The 18,168-nt window shown below is 55.9% G+C and overlaps 2 protein-coding genes across 4 annotated transcripts; one reads left to right on the top strand and one right to left on the bottom strand.

Moving 5' to 3' along the window:
* Positions 1–98: 98 nt before the first annotated feature.
* Positions 99–4,690, top strand: SAC3D1 (SAC3 domain containing 1). 3 transcript variants are annotated; one of them, XM_030918685.1, is made up of 3 exons: positions 99–303; positions 477–1,056; positions 4,090–4,690. In XM_030918685.1, exons 1-3 carry the CDS (start codon positions 208–210, stop codon positions 4,590–4,592), a joined length of 1,179 nt encoding a protein of 392 aa, XP_030774545.1. In that variant the 5' UTR covers positions 99–207; the 3' UTR covers positions 4,593–4,690. The 3 variants fall into 3 exon arrangements, with proteins under 3 accessions (XP_030774545.1, XP_030774546.1, XP_030774547.1); XM_030918686.1 differs by lacking the exon at positions 99–303 and having other exon boundaries at positions 462–1,118; positions 4,090–4,167; XM_030918687.1 differs by lacking the exons at positions 99–303; positions 4,090–4,690 and adding an exon at positions 2,906–3,417 and having other exon boundaries at positions 462–1,056.
* NAALADL1 (N-acetylated alpha-linked acidic dipeptidase like 1) lies at positions 4,680–17,237 on the bottom strand. Its single transcript, XM_010363955.2, has 18 exons — positions 17,038–17,237; positions 16,779–16,951; positions 16,567–16,688; positions 16,064–16,186; positions 14,745–15,028; positions 14,539–14,643; positions 13,813–13,898; positions 13,554–13,673; positions 8,668–8,753; positions 8,520–8,583; positions 8,349–8,416; positions 8,000–8,091; positions 7,828–7,918; positions 6,832–6,913; positions 6,576–6,749; positions 6,415–6,502; positions 6,212–6,304; positions 4,680–5,851 (listed from the first exon to the last, which is right to left on the bottom strand). Exons 1-18 carry the CDS (start codon positions 17,235–17,237, stop codon positions 5,665–5,667), a joined length of 2,238 nt encoding a protein of 745 aa, XP_010362257.1. The 3' UTR covers positions 4,680–5,664.
* Between the last annotated feature and the right edge of the window lie 931 nt (positions 17,238–18,168).

The raw sequence follows: 18,168 nt of genomic DNA on the forward strand, positions 1-18,168 counted from the left end.
CAAAGCCAAATCCTGATTGCTCAGCGGGCTGGAAGGCGTGGCCTCAGTCCCGCCCCCGCCCCCGCCCCCCGCCCCCGCCCCCGCCCCCGCCCCGCCTCACCACAAAGCGGTTGGTGGCGGCAGGGACTACACCGGTGTATCATGGGAGCGGCCCAGGCTACACGTTAAAAACACTTAAGGGGAGCGCGCAAAATAACCTGGCGCTCGATGGGGGCCGTTAGCCGCCCCAGAGCGCGCGGAGCCGCAGAGGCGTCGCTGGACTACAACGCAGTGCATCTCGGGAGGCCAACTCCACAGGACCGGGTGAGAGGACAGAGGTGGCCCGATGGGCGGCCCGGCGGCCGGGGATCATGGCGGGCAGGCGGGCCCAGCCAGGTTCAGCCCCGCCCCGCCGCTCCCCACCCCCAGCCGGCCTCGCTTGCCTTTCCGCAGCACCGCCGTCCCCGGGATGCTGAGTGCCCACCGTCTCCCCGCAGCCCCTCATGCTCAGCTGCGAGCTGCCCGTGGGCACCTGCCCGGACATGTGCCCGGCCGCCGAGCGCGCCCAGCGCGAAAGGGAGCGCCGCCTGCACCGCTTGGAGGTGGTGCCGGGGTGCCGCCAGGACCCGCCCCGCGCCGATCCGCAGCGCGCGGTGAAGGAGTACAGCCGACCCGCCGCCGGCAAGCCCCGGCCCCCACCCAGCCAGTTGCGTCCGCCCTCCGTGCTGCTGGCCACCGTGCGCTACCTGGCCGGTGAGGTGGCGGAAAGTGCCGAGGCTGCCCGCGCCGAGGTGGCCAGCTTCGTGGCAGACCGCTTGCGAGCTGTGCGCCTGGACCTGGCCCTGCAGGGCGCGGGCGACGCCGAGGCAGCGGTGGTGCTGGAGGCGGCGCTGGCCACGCTGCTGGCCGTGGTGGCGCGGCTCGGGCCCGACGCGGCGCGGGGACCTGCGGACCCGGTGCTGCTGCAGGCCCAGGTGCAAGAGGGCTTCGGCTCGCTGCGGCGCTGCTACGCGCGGGGCGCAGGACCACACCCACGCCAGCCCGCCTTCCAGGGCCTCTTTCTGCTCTATAACCTGGGTGAGTCGGGGTCCTGGCGGCTGGGCAGAGCGTGGGGACAGGAGCCCACCATGACAGTGGAGGTAGGGAAAAGAAAGATTAGCTTTAACATCTCACCATTAGGCCCCTCCCAGGACAGCACAAGATCCACCAATCCCCGACATGGGACCTCGGGCCCATCTCGGGGTCTTAGTTGTCTCAGGAATAAAAGTGGAGGGGCAAGGGTGGAACGGAAGAGTTGGCCTAAACAGTGATTTTAAAACTTTTTTTTTTTTTTTTTTTTTTTTTGAGGCGGAGTCTCGCTCTGTCGCCCGGACTGGAGTGCAGTGGCCAGATCTCAGCTCACTGCAAGCTCCACCTCCCGGGTTTACGCCATTCTCCTGCCTCAGCCTCCCGAGTAGCTGGGACTACAGGCGCCCGCCACCTCGCCCGGCTGGTTTTTGTATTTTTAGTAGAGACGGGGTTTCACCGTGTTAGCCAGGATGGTCTCGATCTCTTGACCTTGTGATCCGCCCGTCTCGGCCTCCCAAAGTGCTGGGATTACAGGCTTGAGCCACCGCGCCCGGCTAAAACTTTTTTTTTTTTTTTTTGAGTCTAGCTCTGTCGCCTAGGCTGGAGTGCAGTGGCTCGATCTCGGCTCACTGCAACCTCCACCTCCCTGGTTCAAGGGATTCTCCTGCCTCAGCCTCCTGAGTAGCTGGGATCCGAGGCGTGCCACCACACCTGGCTAATTTTTGTATTTAGTAGAGACGGGAGTTTCACCATGTTGGTCAGGCTGGTCTCGAACTTCTGACCTCATGATCCGCCCACCTTGGCCTCACAAAGTGCTGGGATTACAGGTGTGAGCCACCGCACCCGGCCGATTTTCAAACTTTTTTTTAACCTCCCCGCCCAGTCAGGGTTACAAAGCAAACAAGAACACATACGCCCACGAATATACCCGAGACAGGAGTTTAAGGCATTAGAGACACTTTCTATGGGTGATGCATTCTTTTTTTTTTTTTTTTTTTTTTTTTTTTTTTTTTTTTTTTTTTTTTTTTTTTTTTTTTTTTTTGAGACGGAGTCTTGCTCTGCTGCCCAGGCTGGAGTGCAGTGGCCGGATCTCAGCTCACTGCAAGCTCCGCCTCCCGGGTTCACGCCATTCTCCTGTCTCAGCCTCCCGAGTAGCTGGGACTACAGGCGCCCGCCTCGTCGCCCGGCTAGTTTTTTGTATTTTTTTAGTAGAGACGGGGTTTCACCGTATTAGCCAGGATGGTCTCGATCTCCTGACCTCATGATCCGCCCGTCTCGGCCTCCCAAAGTGCTGGGATTACAGGCTTGAGCCACCGCGCCCGGCCGGGTGATGCATTCTAATAAACTCTATTATTTGTTACTTTCTTTGTTTTTGAGACAGAGTCTAGCTCTGTCGCCCAGGCTGGAGTGCAGTGGCATGATCTTGGCTCACTGCAACCTCTGCCTCCCAGGTTCAGACTATTCACCTGCATCAGCCTCCTGAAGAGCTGGGACTACAGGTGTATGCCACCACGCCTGGCTAATTTTTGGATTTTTAGTAGAGACAGGCCAACACCATGTTGGCCATGCTGGTCTCGAACTCCTGACCTCCAATGATCCGCTCGCCTCTGCCTCCCAAAGTGCTGGGATTACAGGCGTGAGTCACCACACCTGTCCTGTTTTCTTATTTGTAGAATGTGTTTTTTGAGACAGGGTCTTACTCTGTTGCCCAGGCTGGAGTACAGTGGCTTGATCATAGTTCACTGCAGCCTCAACCTACCTGGGCTCAGGGGATCCTCCTGCCTCAGCCTTCTGAGTAGCTGGGACCACAGATGTGTGCTGTCACACCTGGCTAACTTAAAACAAATTGTTTTTGTAGAGATGGGGTCTCGCATGTTGCCACTTGAATTCCTGGGCCCGAGTGATCCTCCTGCCCCACCCTTCCAAGTAGCTGGGTGCCCGCCATCATGCCCAGTTAATTGTTTATTTTTGTCCACACTGCTCTTGGGAAGAAGGCATAGTAATTATCCCTGCTCTAGTGGGGGAAGAAATCGAAGCCCTGGGTGGTGAGGTGACTTGCCTGTTGACACAGCACTGGTTAACAGTAGCAGAGGTATGACCATGATTTTCTTTTAATTTTTTAAAATTTATTTTTATGTAGGGATTGGAGTCTTGCCATGTTGACCAAGCTGGTCTCAAACTCCTGGGCTAAAGTGATCCTACCGCCTTGGCCTCCCAAAGTGCTGGGATTACAGGCATGAGCCACTGTGCCCAAACAAGCTCTGTTCTGGCTGGGCCCTCTCTACTGAAAATGCAGAAATTAGCAGGGTGTGGTGGCGCATGCCTGTAATCCCAGCTACTCAGGAGGCTGATGCAGGAGAATCGCTTGAACCTGGGAGGTGGTGGAGGTTACAGTGAGCCGAGAGCCACTATACTTCAGCCTGGGTGACAAAGCAAATCTGTCTCAAAAAAAAAAAAAAAAAAAAAGGCCCTGTCCTATACAATTTTAACAAAATGCTGTTGACTTCACAACCTACTAATTGGTCAGAAGCCCCAGTTTACAAATGAGGCCCAAGGTTCCAGTGTCTGAGACTCTTCTGGAAGGGAAGCAGGGGCAGAGTCTGCTGAAGGAAGGGGACTTCCCAGGTGTTCAGGGGAAGGTGGGCCAGAGCTGGCTTCCAAAACCGTGGGTGCAGGGAAGCCAGGGTAGTGGGAAATCCAAGTCAGAAAACTTGGACTGGGGTCAGGCTCACTACATACCCACCCTAGGGCACTCTCAGGCGAATCATTAAATTATCTGGGCCTGCTTCCCAAATCCGTAAACCCTGCCCACTTCAGTGCTGTAAGGATCTGGACTGCAGGAAGTCAAGAGCCTGAGGCAACTCTTTCAAATATGGGTCAGGGAAGGAGCCAAAGGCTGGCCCTTAAAGGGGAAAGGGAAGTTGGGCTAGGCGTAGAGAAGGGGCGTGGTCGAGAAGAGAGGAAGGACAAGTTGTTGGGCGGGGAGATGGGCCTGATCCTGTAAGGACCAGGCGTCCTCATTCTGGCTTCCTACTCTCACAGGCTCGGTGGAAGCCCTGCGCGAGGTTCTACAGCTGCCAGCTGCCCTGCGCACCTGCCCGCCCCTCCGCAAGGCCTTAGCGGTAGATGCTGCCTTCCGAGAGGGCAATGCTGCCCGCCTGTTCCGCCTGCTCCAGACCCTGCCCTACCTGGCAAGTTGCGCTGTGCAGTGCCATGTGGGCCATGCCCGCCGGGAAGCCCTGGCCCGCCTCGCTCGTGCCTTTAGCACCCCCAGGGGCCAGACCTTGCCTCTGGGCTTCATGGTCAACCTCCTGGCCCTGGATGGACTCAGGGAAGCACGGGACCTGTGCCAGGCCCATGGGCTGCCCTTGGACGGAGAGGAGAGAGTTGTGTTCCTGCGGGGTTGCTATGTGGAGGAAGGGCTACCGCCTGCCGGTGCGTGCAAGGTGTTAGTGGAGAGCAAACTTCGAGGACGTACCCTGGAGGAGGTGGTCATGGCAGAGGAGGAAGATGAGGGTGCGGACAGACCTGGGTCTCCAGCCTGAGGGAGCGTGAGCCTCCCAGAGCCCCCGGACTGGGCCAGAGCACTTAGGTTTCTTTTTCTATGGTTCCCAGATAATAAAAGGAACTTGTTTTGTTGGTACCAGTCACTAGATGTGTTTATTTGAGGGGCTGTTGTAGGGAGTTAGGATACACAGCATGTAGGGAGAGGAACGCAGACCAGGCAAGGCCTAAGGCACCCCATGCCTCACTTTCGCCACTGGTCCTTGGCCTTAATGATCTGAGTTGGCATCTGAGGTTGGCATTATGCATCCCATCTTCACCTACCCACCACCAAGAGCAGTTGGTGGTTTTGCCATCCCATCCCTGTCCCCTGCTGCCCACCCTCTGCCACCTAAGCACCAGGATGAGGGTGAGTTGCATTAGGGAGTGCCACTCCCCTCACGGACCTCAAGCTATTGCCTGAGAAGCTTGAGAGGGTCCTGTGGTAGTGCCCTCTCCTGGCACCAGGGAAGACCAGGACATCTCAGGAAAGCAGGCAGGAGAGGGTTGGGGTAAAGGGAGGGCTGAAGAAAGAGGGCTGGGGTCAGAGGTCAGCCACAGGCAGAAGAAAGAGGGCTGGGGTCAGAGGTCCGCCACAGGCAGAAGGAAGAGGGCTGGGGTCAGAGGTCCGCCACAGGCAGAAGGAAGAGGGCTGGGGTCAGAGGTCCGCCACAGGCAGAAGAAAGAGGGCTGGGGTCAGAGGTCCGCCACAGGCAGAAGGAAGAGGGCTGGGGTCAGAGGTCCGCCACAGGCAGAAGAAAGAGGGCTGGGGTCAGAGGTCCGCCACAGGCAGAAGGAAGAGGGCTGGGGTCAGAGGTCCGCCACAGGCAGAAGGAAGAGGGCTGGGGTCAGAGGTCAGCCACAGGCAGAAGGAAGAGGGCTGGGGTCAGAGGTCAGCCACAGGCAGAAGGAAGAGGGCTGGGGTCAGAGGTCCGCCACAGGCAGAGGAAGAGGGCTGGGGTCAGAGGTCCGCCACAGGCAGAGGAAGAGGGCTGGGGTCAGAGGTCCGCCACAGGCAGAAGGAAGAGGGCTGGGGTCAGAGGTCCGCCACAGGCAGAAGGAAGAGGGCTGAGGTCAGAGGTCAGCCACAGGCCTCAGGGTGGCTGCCGCACCCTCCAGGGCTGTCACCACAATGCTGAGCTGTCTCTGCACCTCAGCCCAAGCTTCAGATCCAGAGGCTGTGTCATTGGCCCTGGCGCAGGCATTGGATAGGCCGGGGAATGTGGCTACGGAGCCTGTGCGAGCTGCCCAGAGCACATGGCTGACAGGAGAAATAGGACAGGATCAGGGTCAGTCAGGGGCCAGGAGAGAGAAGCCTGGACCTAGAACGGGCTTAGCTCCTGTACGCAGCTAGGCAGAAGAGCACCCCTCTCCACCTGTCTCTGAAGGCCAGGGGCCTCTTAACAGCAGTGGCGGTTGGGGGAGGAAATGTGGGTTCCAGTCCTGGCTCCCAGAGGGACCCTGAAGCAACTTTCCTCCCCTCCCTGAGCCTCACATTCCCACCTTCTTCAGGGGCCGGGTGCGCTCTAAAGGGCAGAGAAGCCGACCGCCTCATCTCAGGTCGGGGGCCATTGCCCGGCCCCACCTGGAGGTACCTCCCAGGACTCTGGGACAGACTCACCTGTAGTAGCGTTCCTCTGGGAAGGCTCGAGGGTTCAGAAAGCTCCGTTCCAAGAGCATCAACTGGTCATTGAGCATCCGGACCTGCAGGGGACTGGTGGAGGCAGGACCTGCCGGTCACCCTGGAGCCAGCGGCCCAGCTACCAGCCTGGTATCCTGCCCTGGATGCTGCTCTCCCAACCCCTGCCCACTGCCCTTGCTCACTCAGGGCTGCCCTTCTGCAGCATTGATATGCGTTGGCCCAAGGCTGCAGCTTCTGCCTCAAATTTCTCCACGGCAGTCACCAGAGGCCCTGTGAGGAACAAGCAATGGCTTAGTCCTGGGGGTGCAGGGCTCCCCATGCCTCAGGGTCAGGCTGTGCTTACCCAGGCTGATGCTGTGCTGCTCCAGCAGGGCCCCGAGGTCTTGCTGGGCTGCCTGCAGGAAGCTGCGGAGTGTCTCACTGTAGTCACTGACTTTGAGGGGCAGGAAGAAGCTGTCACTGAGCCGGAGAATAATACTCCCCGCTGTCCGGGCCACAGCCTGATGGCTGCTGAAGCCTGCAGCAAGGTCACAAGGCCAGGGCTCAGTCTTCAGCCTCTCCTGTCCTGGTCTCAGGATGCCCTTTGTCTCCCTCCTCACCTGGGTCCAAAAACTTGTCCACATAGTCAAAGGTGTCAAAGGCTGTGTGGTAGGTGGGGTAGATCCTGGCTGAAGTCTTGCTCTGGGGGAACAAAGCCCAGAGGTGACAGGCTTGGGATGGGAAGGGGGAGAAGGTGTACCTCCACTGAGCTACAAAATGTGGGCATTATCTCCATTGAAACTTGGCCATGTCTGTGAGGTGGGTTCTAGAACTCCCACAGAAAAGGAAACGGAGGCTCAGAGAGGTTAACCTGCTGACATCACACAGCTAATTAGTGGAAGAGCTGGGTCTGGTGCCAGTTTCCAGTTTCACAGGAAGGAGAAGAACCTGGGGTTTTGGAGTCAGAGAGATTCAAATCCCAGCTCTGCTACGGAGAATCTCTGTGGCTGTGAGGTGGAGAACGTACTTTCTGGAGCATCAAACAGGGAGGTGCCAGCTGGGCACTCTGCACCCCTTGTCTTGTTTTACCTTCATGCCAATGCTCACACCAATGGTCTGAGTTAATCAATGCTGAGATTAACCTTTTCCCCTGCTACATTTTAAGATCTTTGGAAACAGAATGCTTCTTACAGGCGATGTCATCTTACAACTGGTTGGAAGCGGTGGGTTTTCTTCCCTTCTTGAATCACATCTCATAATCAGTAGTATCTTACATTTGATAACATAGATGAGCATAAAGAGGTGCTTGAAAAGGTTAAACTTGGCAGAGGCCTGGCACCAAGGCTCATACCTGTAATCCCAGCACTTTAGGAGGCTGAAGCGGGAGGATGGTTTGAGCTTAGGAGTTCAAGACCAGCCTGGCAACAAAGCAAGACTCCGTCTATATAAAACGCGCGCGCGTGCGTGTGTGTGTATGTGTGTGTATTTTTAAGAAACTTGGCAGAGGTAGCAGTGAGTAAAGGAGCAGGGTTCAGTCTGTGCGAGAACAGCTCCAAAGAGAGGAGGGGGCGCATGCAGCAAGGTACCGAGGCAGGGACGGAGGGGCGCCTGCTCACCCGGTCATATGTGTAGGCGATGTCCATGGAGGAGATGCCCAGGAAGTGAATGAAGGGTGCATAGTCGCTGCCAGCACCCAGAGAACCCAAGCTGCGGAAAGGAAGGGGTCCGGGATAAAGAGCGCTGGGCCGGACCGCCTCGCTCCGGGCCCCCTTCTGTCCCTGGGCTCACCTGGGGACCAGGCCGTACACTGGGCTGCTACGATTGAAGTACCGGATCCAGTTGTCGTAGATGCTCAGGTCGCCAGGGCCTGGTGAGCGGATCTGGCCGGAAGGAGAATTTAGTCTCGGTGCGGGGCCCTCCCCAGCCCCAACAACAGGGCGGGTCCTCCACCGGTCTCCTGCCCACCCACAGTCCAGTCCTTAAAAAGCTCGCCCCAGCCTCAGTCCGGCCCCAGGAGATCTGGAGAGTACCATTCCCCAGTCCCGCCCACCCGTGCGGCCCCGCCCGCCGCACACGGCCAGCCCACCGCACTGCCCGACCCCGCTAGTTCAGCCCCGCCCGGCCCGCCCCCTTCCACCTCTTTGGTTGCAGAGAAGACGACACTCTGGACAGGGGGTGTCCCCTGCACCCTAAGGGTAGCGTTGGCTGTGGGAGGAGGGGAGAAAGACTATTTGGGCCCCAGCCCCTTCTTTTACCCACCCCGTCGTCAGGCCGTCCCCTCCCCTTTCCCTCCCTGCCACCTCCATACCAAACACCGCGATGTCCACATTGATGTAGGCCACAGTGCGCTCCTGCAGCTTGTTGAAAAACTCCTGCGGGTGCGAGGGGCGACGTCAGCCCCGCGCCGTTCTGCCTCGGGAACCCCTTTCGATCCCCTACCCTGTAGGGCCACTTACTTCTGTGAATTCCGTGGAGCCGATGAGCCCGAACTCCTCAGCCCCCCAGCTCGCAAACACGATTGATCTGCGAGGACGCCAGGTGCCTGGGAATGGAGGACAAGGGTTGGAGGACAGGATCCTCCTGATCCTAGGGTGCCTTAGGAGAAAGGCCACGGACGTGAGGAGGAGGGGAGAGCTGGAAAAGGCGGGGCAGCTGGTGACAGGAGGTCCTGGCACTCTGCAGCCAGGTCTTCCAGGAGGCTCCCGCACCAAACACTGAACACAACTCCAAGCCCCCTGAAAGGTCGGGTAGTCCCTTCTACCAGAATGCCCACTGTCCCTCTCTCTGTGGGCATGATCTGGGAAGACTTCTGACCTGCCACCCTCAACCCCTGCCTCCAGGCCAAACTCCATAGCCATCTTCACTTGGTAATAACACGTGAACATTTCCTGTTAGGGCGTTATCCACATGGAACCGATCCCTACAACAATGCCTTGAGGGAGATAGTATTATTATTTCCATTCACAGTTGAACAGAGAAGCTAAATGACTTTCCACGGTCCCAAGGCTGGTAGGCAGCAGGGCCAGTTTCAAATCCAGATAGTTGGCTCCACACTGTGGGTATAGGGACTGGAGGTGGAAGCCAGGCTGCACGATGCTCCGCCTCCCGGGTTCAGGCAGAAGAATTGCTTGAGCCTAGGAGGTAGAGGTTGCAGTGAGCTGAGATTGTGCCACGGCATCCAGCCTGGGTGACCTAGTGTCACTCTGTGGCCCAGGTTGGAGTGCAGTGGTGCGATCTTGGCTCACTGCAGCCTCAACTTCCTGGGGTCTAGCGATCCTCTCACCTCAACCTCCCAAGTAGCTGGGACCACAGGCACACACCACCGCACCTGGCTGATTACTGTATTTTTGGTAGAGATGGGGTTTCTCCATGTTGCCCAGGCCAGTCTTGAACTCCTGAGCTCAAGCGATCCACCCACTTCGCCTCCCAAAGTGCTGGGATTACAGGTATGAGCCTCCGCAACCAGCAAATGAATTTTTCAGTGTGATGTGATCACATGCTTGCAATTACACATTTTTACAATTTTTCTGCCAAAATATATAATCTAAATCAAATGAGACAAACCCAAATTGAGGGTTATTTGACAAAATAATAGGATAATAATCGCAGAATCATGAAACACAAAGAACAGCTAAACAATTATTATAGATTAAAGGAAACTAGTGACCAGATCACCAGTGTGATCCTGGATTGGAGCTTGGGCCAAAAAATTATTTTGCTATCAAGGTCATTATCACGTCCCAACACTTTGGGAGGCTGAGGTGACGAGGATCACTTAAGCCCAAGAGTTCGAGACCAGCCTGAGTAACACAGCAAGACCTTGTCTCTACAAAAAGTAAAAAATTATCAGAGCTTGGTGGCACACACATGTAGTCCCAGCTAATCAGGAGGCTGAGGCAGGAGGATCGCTTGAGCCCAGGAGGTCGAGGGTGCAGTGAGCTGTGATTATACTACTCCACTCCAGGCTGGGCAACAGAGTGAGACCCTGTCTCAAAAAATTTTTTTTCTTTTTTTCTATTCTTTTTTTGAGACAGAGTCTCACTCTCATCAACCAGGTTGGAGTACAGTGGTGCAATCAGCTCACTGCACTCTCTGCCCCCCAGGTTCAAGCGATTCTCCTGCCTCAGCCTCCCGAGTAGCTGGGATTACAGGCGCGCACCACCATGCCCGGCTAATTTTTGTATTTTCAGTAGAGATGGGGTTTTACTGTGTTGGCCAGGCTGGTGTCGAACTGCTGATCTCAGGTGATCCACCCGCCCCGGCCATCCAAAGTGCTGGGATTACAGGCATAAGACACCACACCCGGCTGGAAGTATTTAAAAGTTGTGGAAAATTGGTTGGACACGGTGGCAGAGGTTGCAGTGAGCTGGATTGCACCACTGCACTCCAGCCTGGGTCACAGAGCGAGACTGCATCTCAAAATAATAATAATAATAATAATAATAATAATACTTCAGACAAAAACATATATAGTTATATTATAAATAGCTAAGGCTTTTTTCCCCTATTTTTTGTAGAGACGGGGGTCTCACTATGTTCCCGAGGCTGGTCTTAAACTCTTGGGCTCAAGCAATCCTCCTGCCTCTGCCTCCCGACGTACTGGGATTATTGGCATAAGTCACCATGCCTGGCCCATATGTTATACATAGATAGACAGAAAGCAAATGTGGTGAAACATTAATATTAGGAGTGTCTGTATAAGAGGCTTCTTTGTAGTATTTTTACATCTCTGTAAGTCTGAAATTATTTCACCATAAAACACTTCAACAAGGGGCCGGGCGCGGTGGCTCAAGCCTGTAATCCCAGCACTTTGGGAGGCCGAGACGGGCAGATCACAAGGTCAGGAGATCGAGACCATCCTGGCTAACCCGGTGAAACCCCATCTCTACTAAAAAATACAAAAAACTAGCCGGGCGAGGTGGCGGGCGCCTGTAGTCCCAGCTACTCGGGAGGCTGAGGCAGGAGAACGGCGTGAACCCGAAAGGAGGAGCTTGCAGTGAGCTGAGATCCGGCCACTGCACTCCAGTTTGGGCGACAGAGCGAGACTCCGTCTCAAAAAAAAAAACAAACACTTCAACAAACAAAAAAATACAGGAATTTCTGCGCTACCCATAAGGGTAAAGTTGAAAGCCCAGCCTCTCTCCACAAGCTTGCCCACTCCCTCCACCCATGGCTTCTGAGCTGATCTCAAGCACACTTGTGGTTTCACAGACCATTTTGTTACCAACTCCCCAAGTCATCTCTCAAGTCTTTCTTTCTTTCCTTTTCTTTTCTTTCTTTTCTTTCTTTTCTTTCTTTTCTTTCTTTTCTTTCTTTTCTTTCTTTTCTTTCTTTCTTTCTTTCTTTCTTTCTTTCTTTCTTTCTTTCTTTCTTTCTTTTTCTTTCTTTTTCTTTCTTTTCTTTCTTTCTTTTTTACAGGGGGTCTTGTTCTGTTGCAGGCTGGAATGCAGTAGCATAGCGTGATCATGGCTTACTGCAGCCTCCATCTCCCAGGCTCAAGCGTTCCTCCCACACAGCCTCCAAAGTAGCTGGGACCACAGGCGCATGCCATCACGCCTGGCTATTTTATTATGTTTATTTTTTCATAGAGACAAGGTCTCACTATGTTGCCCAGGTTGGTCTTGAACTCCTGGGCTCAAGCAATCCGCCCACCTCGGCCTCCCAGAGTGCTGGGATAACAGGTATGAACCACTGTGGCCAGACTTCAGGTCTCATTTCTGAACTGTGACATCATATCATGCAAGGAGGGGAATGGAGCTTGACAGCAGTGGCGTGTTTGTGTGCAATTACAGTTGAGTGGGTATCAGTTCAAATGCCATGCTTAGCACTCCGGGATGTTATATGTAAGGGAAGATGAAGAAGTTCTCCAGCCGATGGCAGTGATGGTTGCACAACTTTAGAAATGTACTTAATGCCACTGAATCAAATACTTACAAATGTAAAACTGGTCAATTTTGTTATGTATATTTTACCATGAATTTTTAAAACGAACGAAAGAGGGCCTGGCATGGGAACTCAATGCCTGGGGATCACTTGAGTCCTGGAGTTCAAGACCAGCTTGGGCAACATAGTGAGACCCCGTCTCTATCAAAATAAATAACTAAAACTGAAACAAGTCAATACGGGAAGACCCGGATCCACGTCTTCCTTCTCGATCTGTCCTAGATCCGCCCAGTTCCGTTTTTCATAAATGGCACTAACGTCGAGTCCCTGAGACCAGAGCCCTTGACTTGTCCTCTCTCTTGCCCCTGGAGCCAGACCGGGGCCCAGCAGCCTGTCCGTGCCCCACTGTCCTCCATCCTGGTCCAAGCCCCACAGCATCTCCAGCCCTTGAATGACAAGCCCCTACCTGGCCCCTCTACGTGGCTTGCCCTCCTCCACCTCCTTTTTTTTTAGACGGAGTCTTGCTCCATTCCCCAGGCTGGAGTGCAGTGGCATGATCTCAGCTCACTGCAACCTCCGCCTCCCAGGTTCAAGTGCTTCTCCTGCCTCAGCCTCCCAAGTAGCTGGGACTACAGGCGCCTGCCACCACGCCCAGCTAATTTTTGTATTTTCAGTAGAGACGGGATTGCACCATGTTGGCCAGGCTGGTCTTGAACTCCTGACCTCGTGATCCGCCTGCCTTAGCCTCCCAGAGTGCAGGGATTACAGGTGTGAGCCACTGTGCCTGGCCAGATGGGGTTTTACTGTGTTGGCCAGGCTGGTGTCAAACTCCTGACCTCAGGTGATCCACCTGCCCCGGCCTTCCAAAGTGCTGGGATTACAGGCATAAGTCACCACGTCCAGCCTTCACCAGCTTCCCACAACCCTTGGACTGAACTCCAAACTCCCCAGCCTGACCTGGCCCTGCCTGCTCTGCCACCTCACCCAGCTCTGCCCACCTCCTTTCTGGCTGCCACCTCCTTGCCCTCCTCCTCTTCCCTGAAGCACTGAGACATTGAAGTGCTGCCTCCACTGAGAGACTTGTCCCAACCTGGCCTGGCACATCAAAGGCACATGAGATATTAGAGACATCAGAGTTAACAATCGGCTGCCGTGCCTGACCCAGCTGAACTAAAGCTCCCAGAGGGCAGAGCCTGGGCGCTGCCTGCTTCACAGCAGCATCGGGCCTCTCTCCTTCCAGGCACACCGGAGGCACTTGGAAGCTGCACACGAATCAACCCACAGTCTATTCCCTGTACCACACTGGGCTGCTGCAGGCCAAGGCTGGTGTCATGCATTTCTGTCCCCAGGGCTCTCAGGCACGGCACAGGGAGCACTGCAGTGTGAGGGAGAGGAGATGGAACAGGAAGGGGACCTCCGGGGGCGAGGGTCCCTGGTCCAGGGGAGGGGGCCGCCTCACCCTTCTTCAGCAGGGTCCCCAGGACACGGGAGAGCTCCAGGAGGACGGCGGTGCCACTGCTGGGGTCCACGGCCCCGTGCACCCAGCTGTCTCGGTGGTTCCCATATAGCACATAGCGATCTGAGCAGAGGAAAAGGGGCAGAGAACCAGAGGAGAGGGAGAGGTGGGCATGGGGAGCTGGGCTGGGTGGTGACACAGTAGCAGTGGCACCCAGAGCACAGCAGGGGCCTGGGACACAGTCAGCAAGAGGAGGGCTCACCAGGCTCCACAGCCCCGCGGATGATGCCCAGGACATTGGAAGAGTTCCTCAGCTCCAGGCGGTTGTAGACGCTCACATTCACCTGACTGGGGAGGGTGAAGGGTGTGAGGAGACTCTTGGCCTTCCCCACTGCCCCCAACCCAATGCAGGAGACACCGAGGCCCGGAGCCAGAAAGTGACGTGGCAAGGTCATTGGCCCAGAAGTACCAAGAGAGGCAGCAAGGCTGGAGCCAGGCTCTCCTGCTCACTCACTGGGGAGATGCTTATTGGGTGCTCAGTCCCTGACTAGGCTCTGGGCAATGACTGCGACAGATGCGGACCTGGTGCTCATGGGGCCTCCCTCTCCTGAGCGAGACAGACCACGAGGACAGGAACAGCTGGGTGAAGGGGCCTGGGAGGAGAGGGCACCTGGAGGCCAGGGGGTGCTGCAGGGAGGGAGGCTGGTGCATGTCGGGAGTGGCAGTGGCCCTGATTTGGGAAGGAGCTTGGCATCTTCAAGAGAGGGAGTCGTGGGGTGCAGACATCGAGGTGGGAGGGGCAGGGGAATCCAGGGGCTTCCCCAAAGACAGGACAGATATTTTGGGGTCAGGAGAGGGTCTGGGAGACAGAAGAAAGGGAAAAAGGTCAGGTTTTGAAGTGGAAAGAGGGAACATAATCATGAGGGAAGGGGAGAGGCAAGTTGGGGGAGAGGGCAACTGAGGGAGAACTGGTCTGGCTGCATCTCACCTGTCTGCTGAGAAGTTTCCATCAGGCCGGAAGCCGGGACCCAGCCTGTAGTGGCAGCCCAGTGCTCCCTGCCAGGTGGTTGGGGCCGAAGTTCCGTTGAGGTTACTGGGGAGGAGGAAGAGACGCTTCAGGGTAAATGTGAGTGTGGGGCTTGAAGTCTGGAGGCCAGTGGGGGCTGGGCAGGACATCCCAGGGAACAAACTCACCAGAGCAGGTCTCTTGCATCTTGGAAGCCAATGGGCTGTGTAGGAATTGGGGGAAACCCGGAGACATTGGCAAGGTCCAGGCGGAAGGAAGAGGGGATGGCTGGAAGGTAGGGAGTCAGAGGGTCCCCAAAATACTTGTAGTAGGAGCCTCGCTCCACTCCTGAGGGGGGCAGGTACCAGGAGTTGGGAAAGGTTTCGCTGGGTGAGCTCAGCCCATCGTTGATGTCGGCAGGGTCTGTGTACACCAGCACCCCGGCCACCCCGTGCTTGGCAGCATTCACAGCCTGCAGCAGCAGAGGAGGCTGTGTGTAAAGGAGGGACTGGACCGGATATGTCCTGTTCCTCTTCCTCCTTCCTCAACTGTGGAAGCCAGGATAGACCAACCTTCCCATGGGCAAGATGATGTTTGCACAAGTCATTTATGGCAGTGCCTCTTGCAACAGCAAAGGTCATTTCGGCACAGCCAAGCCAGTGCCTATCAGTGGAGTCTGGCTGAATAACAGGGACATCCTACGGTGGAGTACCATGAAGTTTCATAAAATAACATAACATAAATAACACGGTTGTGTACTTGCGTCCACAGCAGCGCTATCCTCAACGGCCAAGAGGAGGAAATAGCCCAAGTGTCTATCAACAGATGAATGGCTAAACCAAATGTGGGCTGTAACATACAGTGAAGGCCGGGTGTGGTGGCTCACGCCTGTAATCCCAACACTTTGGGAAGCCGAGGCAGGCAGGTCACCTGAGGTCGGATCACCTGAGATCAAGACCAGCAGGCAGATCACCTGAGGTCAAGACCAGCCTGGCCAACATAGTGAAACCTTGTCTCTACTAAAAATACAAAAATTAGCCAGGTGTGGCTGCACCTGTAGTCCGAGCTACTTGGGAGGCTGAGGCACGAGAATCGCCTGAACCCGGGAGGCAGAGGTTGCAGTGAGCTGAGATCATGCCACTGCATTCCAGCCTGGGTGACAGAGCAAGATGCTGTCTCAAAAAAACCCCAAAAAACAAAAAACAAACAAACAAAAATAATGGAATATTATTCAGCCTAAAAAGAAATAAAATTCTGATACGTCAATGAGTCTTGAAGATGTTATGTTAAGTGAAATAAACCAGACACAAAAAGACAAATATCTTATACTTTCACTTATGCAAGGTCCCTAGAATAGGCAAATTCACCTCACCTTTCCTGCCCCACCCAAGGGCTTGGTTCCCCACTCAACACTGCCCTTTCTCCTTTCCCTTCCCCTCACTTCCTCCAGTCCACTGCCTGGCCCCTTCCTCACCCAGGCCTCTTGCACTGGGGGGCTGCCACTCACCTTGTCCCCACGCCCTACACCCCCATAGCGAGTCAGGGCGATGGTGCCTTCGAGTTTGATGCCCTGAGTCTGTAGCTCCTTAAAGTCGTCTTCCGTGCCGTGGTTGGCATAGACGAGGAGGCCCTAGTCCCAAGAGGGGGTGATCCTTAGAGCTGGGCCCAGCGAAGGGCAGGTGGGGAAGGGGTGGGGGAACGCTGGATGGCAGGAGGGAGAATTTAGATTCTGTTCCTCCACCTCACCCAGAGCCTGTAAGCTCCCCAAGGACAGTCACCCCTGGTTTCCTCTATGTCTGGGTGCCCTGTAACAGGCCTGGCCTTAAGCAGAGCCACTAGTGGTTGTTGAATGACTGATGGAGGAAAGGAGCAGCGATGGAGTGTCCAGGTGAGTAAATTCGGGAGGGGGCGCTGTGCCCAGTTGAGGCACGTTCCCTCGGTCAGGGTGGGGAGAACCCTGGGTGGAACCAAGTGAGCTGGGCCAGGGCAGTAGGGGGGCTCCGGGCCCACCTGTGGGTTTCCAGAAGGAGCATAGGCGGCATAGGGTTGTATCACATCTGGCCCCCCTTGCTCCCCGGTCACATTCTCCTCGGTCCGGTGGCAGGAGTGGATGATGTCCCCGGTGGGGCCCACTGTTGGAGGGGGTGGCAGTGTCATGGCTGGGCCCAGCAGCTCCCCCCCACCAACCCTCTGGGCATTCCCAAGGCTGGGCAGGACCTCACCAATGTCCACGACGTTGGGCTGCTCCTGGCTAGGGAAGGACAGCAGCACCTCGTACGTGAAGGCCTCGGCCGAGTCCAGGCCTGACTCTGGGTCCTTCCAGCGCTGTAGCAGCAGCTGCACCAGATCCTCATCCCGAGGGCTGGAGGCCAGGTGTGGCTCCCTGGAGAGTTCTCTGCAGGGTGGGCAGAGGGAGGGGCAAGGCCAGCATCAGGGAGGGGGCCTCTGGCAAACGGAGGAGCAGACGGCCCCGCCTCTCACCTGAGGTTCTCCCGGATCCTGTGGGCATCCAGCTGCCCCATGACGGTCTCCAGGATCTCCAGGTCCAGGTCCTGGGGGGCTGAGATGCTGGGGGCCGGTGAGTTGGCTTTTTTGGGGATGGCAAAGTGGCCCAGGATGATCCCCAGCCCCAAGAGGGCAGCAGCCCCCAGCCCCAGCCCCAACACCTTCGTCCACTGCATCCTGCGGACTCTTGGCCAGCTGGGGTGGGACTGGTCTATAGGTTCTTCCCTATAGAGGGGGTGTCGGGCCTGGTTAACCATTACCCCATGGGTGGCACTGCCCTTTGACCCTCTCCAGTCACCTTGGCACCTTCTCTACAAAGCCACTTTGCTCAGAACAACTGGAACCCACCGTCACGTTCCTGTTTACACACCTGAACACGTCTGAGCCCACTGAGCCCAAAGATCCTGAATCATAAGGCTGCAGAATCCCTTCATTAATCCTCGTGTGACACAGAAGGGGCTAAGGATGATCATTTTGCCTTATGTTCACCGTAGGGAGACCATAGCCAAGAGGATAGAAATTCAGGTTTGTGGCTCCTCCCCGGGCCTGGTTTGACTTACACCAGACTCCTAGGGATCAGGCCTGGGCAAAGTAACTGATGAAGCGATTGATTAATGACCATTTAATTCTGCCCCAGCTTCAGGCTGAGTTGAGCTGAGCTAACATCTCTTCTTTTTTTTTTTGAGACGGAGTCTCGCTCTGTCCCCCAGGCTGGAGTGCAGGGGCGCAACCTCGGCTCACTGCAAGCTCCACCTCCCAGGTTCACGCCATTCTCCTGCCTCAGCCTCCCGAGTAGCTGGGACTACAGGCGCCCGCCACCACGCCTGGCTAATTTTTTTTTTGTATTTTTAGTAGAGATGAGGTTTCACCGTGTTAGCCAGGACAGTCTCGATCTCCTGACCTCGTGATCCGCCCGCCTTGGCCTCCCAAAGTGCTGGGATTACAGGCATGCGCCACCGCACCTGGCTATTTTTTTTTTTTTTTTTTTTTTTTTTGAGACGGAGTCTCGCTCTGTCGCCCAAGCTGGAGTGCAGTGGCCGGATCTCAGCTCACTGCAAGCTCCGCCTCCCGGGTTCATGCCATTCTCCTGCCTCAGCCTCCTGAGTA

The sequence above is a fragment of the Rhinopithecus roxellana genome, chromosome 15 (assembly GCF_007565055.1).
Source record: "Rhinopithecus roxellana isolate Shanxi Qingling chromosome 15, ASM756505v1, whole genome shotgun sequence".
In the NCBI taxonomy this organism is placed as follows: Eukaryota; Metazoa; Chordata; class Mammalia; order Primates; family Cercopithecidae; genus Rhinopithecus; species Rhinopithecus roxellana.